Here is a 7,553-nt window from a genome sequence, read left to right on the forward strand (position 1 = left end):
CCTGTGGGCTTGCCTGTTCTTGGCCTCTCATGTAAGTGGAATCCACTAATTGTCTTTTCCTGTCTGACCTCTCTCACTGAGCATCATGTTTTCGAGGTTCATCCACATCATAGCCTGTATCAGTGCTTCACTCCTTTTCCATGGCGGAGTCACCCTTACCCTCTCTGCTTTTAACTCTATAATTAATTGTGTCTTCCTGCCTGCACCGCACAGGGCTGATGAGGATTTCACCTTCCGTAATTCTTGGGGTGTAAGCTGAACTTTGAACCAACACCAAGGGGTCCTGTGAAGAGGCTGAAAGCCCAGCCCCACACGGTGCACAGTAGCTGTGTGTGACTAGAGCCCAGGAGGAAGGGTGAGCTGGGCCTGCCTGTTTACAGGACCAGCGTCCTACAGTCTCATGGGAAGCCAATTCGCTCGACAGCGTCTCGTGAGACTTGCTCCCCACTGTGCAAAGTGGGCAAGACAGACTGGTCAGGGACCATGGTGCTGCCTTCAGTTCAGGCCCACTCCTACTAACTGTCTAGGTGGAAAGTGCTGAGGCTCCAGGGGAGGGTCCTTCCTGCTTCTTCCAGCTTCTTGGGGCTCCAGGCATCCCTTGGCTTATGGCTGCATCCCTCCCATCTCTACCTTCATCTTCATGTGGCTTCCCCTCTCTCTCTGTGTCTGCACTCATCATATAAGCATGCAGTTACACAGGATTGGGACCACCCTAAGGCCCCTGTCTCACCTAGTTACACAACCAGGCCCTACATCCAAATGAGGTCATGTCCACAGTCCCTGGGTTTAGGACATGGATGCCTCTTTCCCTGTGGGTACACAATCACCCTTCAGTCTGAGATAAGAGTAATGTTGCCCAGAAGATGGCGGCCGAGACGGTTGGAAGAGCGGGTTCCTCGGCTTCAGGCCGGGGCCCGAGCCGGTGGCACTGGAGCGGTTCTTTATGGGTCCGAGGCATTTTACTCCTGTTGGGCGGGCTCCGGGCAAGCGCTACATCTATTCCTGTCTCCTTGGGCAGTTCTCCTACCTGCCGGCACCACGTCCCCTCTGAGTCTGAGGTCATAAATAAGGTCCATCTTAAGGCAAATCATGTTGTAAAGAGAGATGTTAATGAGCATTTAAGAATCAAGACTGTCTACGATAAAAGTATTGAAGAGTTGCTCCCTGAGAAAAGACACCCTGTAAAGACCAAACTTTTTCCACAAGCTGTTTCTTATTTAGAGAAGACTTTTCAGGTTCGTAGACCTGCAGCACCGTATTACTTAGTAGACAGTGTGCAACAAACCAATACCAATACCTACGGAAGGAAAATGATCACCATAGATGCTGTACTGAGGAATGTGCAGAGCATACCAAATGTGGCCCCATTAGAGTGCCTGAGGAGCACCTCCAGCAATGCAGAGTCTGCTGTGGGGGTAAGTGGCCCTGTGGAGCAGTGGGTGTGCCAGACCAAGAGGGAGTCCAGGATGCAGACTTTGTTCTTTATGTTGGTGCTTTGGCCACTGAGAGGTGCAGCCATGAAAACATCATCTCTTATGCAGCCTATTGTCAGCAGGAAGCAAAAATGGACAGGCCAATTGCAGGATATGCTAACCTGTGTCCAAATATGATCTCTACCCAGCCTCAGGAGTTTTTTGGGATGCTGTCTACAGTGAAACATGAGATTATTCATGTCCTGGGTTTCTCTGCTGGGCTATTTGCATTCTACCATGATAAAGATGGAAATCCTCTAACTTCAAGATTTGCAGATGGTCTCCCACCTTTTAACTATAGTCTTGGATTATATCAATGGAGTGATAAAGTAGTTCGAAAAGTGGAGAGATTGTGGGATATTCGAGATAATAAGAGAGTTCCTCACACTGTGTATCTTCTAGTAACACCTCGTGTTGTTGATGAAGCACGAAAACATTTTAACTGTCCAATTCTGGAGGGAATGGAACTTGAAAATCAAGGTGGTATGGGCACTGAGCTCAACCATTGGGAAAAGCGATTATTAGAGAATGAAGCAATGACTGGTTCTCACACCCAGAACCGAGTCCTCTCTCGAATCACTCTGGCGTTAATGGAGGACACTGGCTGGTATAAAGCTAATTATAGCATGGCTGAGAAGTTAGACTGGGGCCGAGGAATGGGCTGTGACTTTGTCAGGAGGAGCTGTAAATTCTGGATTGATCAGCAGAGACAAAAGAGACAAATGCTGAGCCCTTACTGTAACACGCTCAGAAGTAATCCATTGCAGTTAACTTGCAGACAGGACCAGAGAGCAGTTGCAGTGTGTAATTTGCAGAAGTTTCCGAAACCTTTACCTCAGGAGTACCAGTACTTTGATGAACTCAGTGGAGTACCTGCAGAAGATCTGCCTTATTATGGTGGTTCAGTAGAAATTGCTGACTACTGCCCTTTCAGTCAGGAATTCAGTTGGCATTTAAGTGGTGAATATCAGCGCAGCTCAGATTGTAGAGTATTGGAGAATCAACCAGACCTTTTTAAAAACTATGGTGCTGAAAAGTATGGACCTCATTCAGTTTGTCTAATTCAGAAATCAGCGTTTGTCATGGAAAAGTGTGAAAGGAAGCTGAGTTACCCGGACTGGGGGAGTGGATGCTATCAGGTTTCTTGTTCTCCACAAGGTCTGAAGGTTTGGGTTCAGGATACTTCATATTTGTGTAGTCGGGCCGGGCAGGTCCTCCCTGTCAGTATTCAGATGAACAGCTGGATTCATGATGGAAACTTGCTCTGCCCATCATGTTGGGACTTCTGTGAGCTCTGTCCCCCAGAAACAGATCCTCCAACTACTAACTTGACCTGAGCTCTACCCCTAGATCTCTGTTCCTGTTCCTCTAGCCCAGTGGTTATCCTTTGGCTTCTGCTAGGCAATCTATTTCCTCTGCTGGCTGGATTTCTTCTGTGCGTATGGCATTAGGAATGGAAAAGTGAATTCTGAAGACATTCTTTTGTGTCATGTTCCTCTGAACAAAGCACAAAATCTGGGCGAGTGCCAGCCTATGCAGATGGCAGAAGTGGCATTCCTGACTTTGGCTTGGAAGTGTTGACCACAATCAGATCTTGAAGCAGAGCTTCACAGCAGTCATTCCTCATCAGCAACCCAACAGCCTCAAAGTTTGCAGAAGGAGGAGGAATTCCAAATCACCAAGTCTCTTTATTTTTCAGGATAAATACTCTTCTTGAAGTTTTCCTTTGAAAATGGGATAATAGGTGAAAAATTCAGTTATTACATACCTCAGCATTTTCATTAACCTAAAACAATGGGAAAATTCATCACTGCTGCAATAATTTAAAGAACAGCTAATCATTGCAAGGTTATAAGTTGTGGACCCTGTCCTCAAAAGTATAAATTGTCCTTTGACTTACAGAAAATAACTTGAATTGGGATTTCTACATCACTGTTACACCTATTTTGAATTTAATGACTGTATATGGTACACCTAAAAAAAAAAAAAGAGTAATGTTGCCCAGGAAACAAGCAAGCCCCTTACCTAAGCCAGCACCTCAAAGAGGTCTGAGCCTGCCTGGTCTCTTGGAAACTGACTGGGCAGGAGAGTGTGGCTCAGGACCCGAGTGTGAAGGACACCAGTAAGTACCTGTGTGAGGCTCCTGTTCGCAGCAGCAGCACTGGACCAGCTGATGAGGTCCAGCAGGGCAACCCTGAGCTCCTTAGAGGACTCGACCCACGTGGACTGGGGGCAACAGGCAGCAGTGAGTGGGCGTGTGATGAAGTGTATGTGACGGGCCTGCAGTGAGCAGGTGAGCACATCTGTGTGTGTGACATCAGGCACGTGATGGGTCAGCAGTGAGCACACATGTCTGAGATCAGGTGCGGTACACACGTGATCAGCTTCACATGGCATCTTAGCAGGCAGGGCACCACAGGGCTGCAGTGCTGCCACGGGCTCGAGCCACTGACCCTGCCTGGTGTGGAGCATCCTTCCCACAACACGTGCCCCAGTAACTCCCACGTCCGCAACTGTGCTGTGGCTGCACCTGTGCAGAGTACTTCCCCCGGACAAATACTTCTTGAAGAGGTTCACCTCCGTGGTGACGGCGACCTTCCTCTTCTGCTGCTTCAGAGGGGGCGCCCCTGCCAGTGCCTGCTTTCACCAAGGCATCCGGGCCACAGAGGGCTTGTCCCCGCACCTGAGAACAAAGAGAAGGACTTGAGGTGCTGCGCTTTCTCCCACCAGGAGCCTCATATCCAGGGGGGTCAGCGGGGGCATGGCAGACACACAGGGCCGGACATTCTGGTTCATCTTCCCGCAACACGGTGGGTGAAAGGACAGCCACATGGGACCTCAGACCATGTAGGACATGGCGCGTGTCGAGGACCATCTCACCACTGTCGATTGGCCCATTCAGTTAGCTCTCCTGTGAAATGCTGTTCATGACTGTCTTTTCTCTATGCGAAAACTGAAAAGAACTGCTTGTATTTAAACTTTTTGTTTGTTTGTTTGTTTTTTGCGGTACGCGGGTCTCTCACTGTTGTGGCCTCTCCCGTTGCAGAGCACAGGCTCCGGACGCACAGGCTCAGAGGCCATGGCTCACGGACCCAGCCACTCCGCGGCATGTGGGATCTTCCCAGACCGGGGCACGAACCCGTGTCCCCTGCATCAGCAGGCGTACTCTCAACCACTGCGCCACCAGGGAAGCCCCTGCCCATTTTAAATAGGGTTTTTTGGGTTTGTTTGTTTTTTTGCTGTTGAGTTGTATAAGTTCTTTATATACTTTGGATATTAACCTTTTATTGGATATATGATTTGCAAATATCTTCTCCCATTCAGTAGGTTGCCTTTTCTTTTTTTTGTGTGTGTGTGTGTGTGGTACGCGAGCCTCTCACTGTTGTGGCCTCTCCCGTTGTGGAGCACAGGCTCCGGACGCGCAGGCTCAGCGGCCATGGCTCATGGGCCTAGCCACTCCGCAGCATGTGGGATCTTCCCAGACCGGGGCACGAACCCGCGTCCCCTGCATTGGCAGGAGGACTCTCAACCACTGCGCCACCAGGGAAGCCCTCATTTGTTTAAATAGATCTTTATTGGAGTATAATTGCTTCACAATACTGTGTTAGTTTCTGTTGTACACCAAAGTGAATCAGCCGTATGCATACATATGTCCCCATAACCCCTCCCTCTTGAGCCTCCCTCCCATCCTCCTATCCCACCCCTCTAGGTCATCACAAAGCACCGAACTAATCTCCCTGTGCTATGCGGCTGCTTCCCACTAGCTATCTATTTTACATTTGGGAGTTTATATATGTCCATGCCACTCTCTCACTTTGTCACAGCTTACCCTTCCCCCTCCCCATATCTTCAAGTCCATTCTCTAGTAGGTCTGTGTCTTTATCCCCGTCTTGTCCCTAGGTTCTTCACGACCTTTTTTTTTTTTTAGATTTCATATATATGCGTTAGCATATGGTATTTGTTTTTCTCTTCTGGCTTACTTCACTCTGTATGACAGACTCTAGGTCCATCCATCTCATTACAAATAACTCAGTTTCATTTCTTTATATTTGCTTTTTCATTTTAATGATGGTTTCCTTCTCTGTACAGAAGGTTTTTTGTTTTACTAGTCCCATTTGTTTATTTTTGCTTTTCTTTCCCTTGCTTTTGGAGTCAGAGCCACAGAAACATCACTAAGACCGATTTCATTGAGGTTACTGCCTATGTTTTCTTCTAGGACTTTTATGGTTTCAAAACTTGCATTCAAGTCTTTAATCCATTTTGAGTAAATTTTTGTGTATGGTGTAATATAGTGGTCTAATTCCATTCTTCTGCACGTGGCTGTCCAGTTTTCCCAACACCATTTATTGAAGAAACTATCCTTTTAGGATAATTAACATTATCCTAAAATAGAGATAAAGATAACTTTCATTGGGGGCAGATAATTTCCAAAATGAAAATTAAAGTCCTTAAATAAGGGATTCTAGAATAATACATACCTGGTATTCTTGATTTTTCTCCTGGTTCTCAATTGCTTGAAATAGTTCTTCACACACATTTGGAATGATACCCTCGTTTGCCCCAAACCCAATCATGGAATAGCTTTTTCCAGAGCCAGTTTGGCCATAAGCCAGGAGAGTAGTATTATAGCCTTGCCAGGCACTGTCCAGAATTCCCCTGCCAAGATCGTGGAAAACATCTCTCTGCAAAGAAGACCACAGGCATCAAGTTCAGCACTGACTTTTCACAATACTCTTAAAATCTAATATTCTGGTTTTAGTGAGTTCCACCTTAATTAGTATCATATGACTTACTTGAAATATAACTCAGATGCTGTCTTAGAACCAGTGAAATAAAGCTGGCAACCAAAAAGGGATTTGTCAGTTTGGAAAACACTGATCACCACAAATTACCATGTATCTTCAACTAGCCAGTATACATCAGTAATGGTTTGAGTATTTTATAGCCTTGACAAAACATGGGCTAGGTCTTTACAATTCAGCAATTAGACAAAAATTTCAAGGCACCAAGGGACACAGAGCAGTCAAAGTGTTTTCTGCTTTCTCTGTATTCTTTAATCCAAACAACATCACAAAATTCCTACACTAATTTTAACTCGCTGCTGCTGAACCTTCTTTCTTTCTTTTTTTTTTTAACAAGACCTAGTGGTTCTGAAGCCAACACACACATACACATATGCACCCTTTTTTTTTAAGTGGCAGACACAGACGCTTGTGCCCACAATTGCTTGAAAGAGAAGATGCGGTCTGGCTTTTATTATCTATCATCTGATTATCTATTATTATCTATTATGTTATCTATAATATGAGAGATATTATCTGTTATTGCCATAGCCAGCAATAATTCTCTTATTTGAGGCTGTTTCAAAGTGCATATTCTTTTCTGTTCTCTAATATCAATAAAATAGTAAGTAAGCATTATACACTCCATTTGTTGCAATATATACATTTGTGTAATTTATATAATTTTTATTTCTGGGAAAGATGCACATACCAACGTAGTGTGATTTATATAAGGACAATAGGCAATAACCAATTTTCTTACACTATTCATTTCTCATGAGAAAGGAATAAATAATATTACACTATAAGTGTTAGGAGAGCTCTAGGCTTAAAATGTGGAATCTGGCCAGTGGTTTCCCAGAACATTGAGACCATGCTTTTACCAGAAAAAAATGTATTTATGTAATAGATATCCACTCTACCTTAGGAGCTATTAGCTGAACCTAAGGAGTGCTCACTAAGCTTAGTAAAGTAACTGTTTTTGCAATCTTTTTTTCCTCTGTGCTATTTGGAGATTTTGGGGAAATGCTTTTATTGACAATTTTTATGAATAGAAAACTTCAAACAAGCAACATAGGATTTTATTAAATAAACAAAATCTTAGAGAATAGAATCATTCTGTAAATTTTGTTAGCTGTAGAGTTTTCTATATAGTTTCCATTGAAATCTCTTTTGGGTGTCAGTGATTTGCATATTAGGTAAGCCAAGAAGTCACAGAGCTACATTTCTAGTTTCTTCCTATTCTTCATCCTATAATCAACTACATGAAACATTTTCCTACAATACAGTATGTAAAACT

The 7,553-nt window shown here is 44.7% G+C and overlaps 1 protein-coding gene across 1 annotated transcript; it reads left to right on the forward strand.

The window, feature by feature from the left end:
- Positions 1–863: 863 nt before the first annotated feature.
- On the forward strand, positions 864–2,923 carry LOC307049083 (leishmanolysin-like peptidase; the record flags this gene model as incomplete). Its single annotated transcript, XM_079698453.1, is given in 3 exon segments — positions 864–1,248; positions 1,251–2,806; positions 2,810–2,923. Coding segments are annotated over 3 exon segments (2,055 nt in total).
- Positions 2,924–7,553: the final 4,630 nt, after the last annotated feature.

The sequence above is a fragment of the Hyperoodon ampullatus genome (genome assembly GCF_949752795.1).
Source record: "Hyperoodon ampullatus genome assembly, chromosome: 2".
Taxonomy (NCBI): domain Eukaryota; kingdom Metazoa; phylum Chordata; class Mammalia; order Artiodactyla; family Ziphiidae; genus Hyperoodon; species Hyperoodon ampullatus.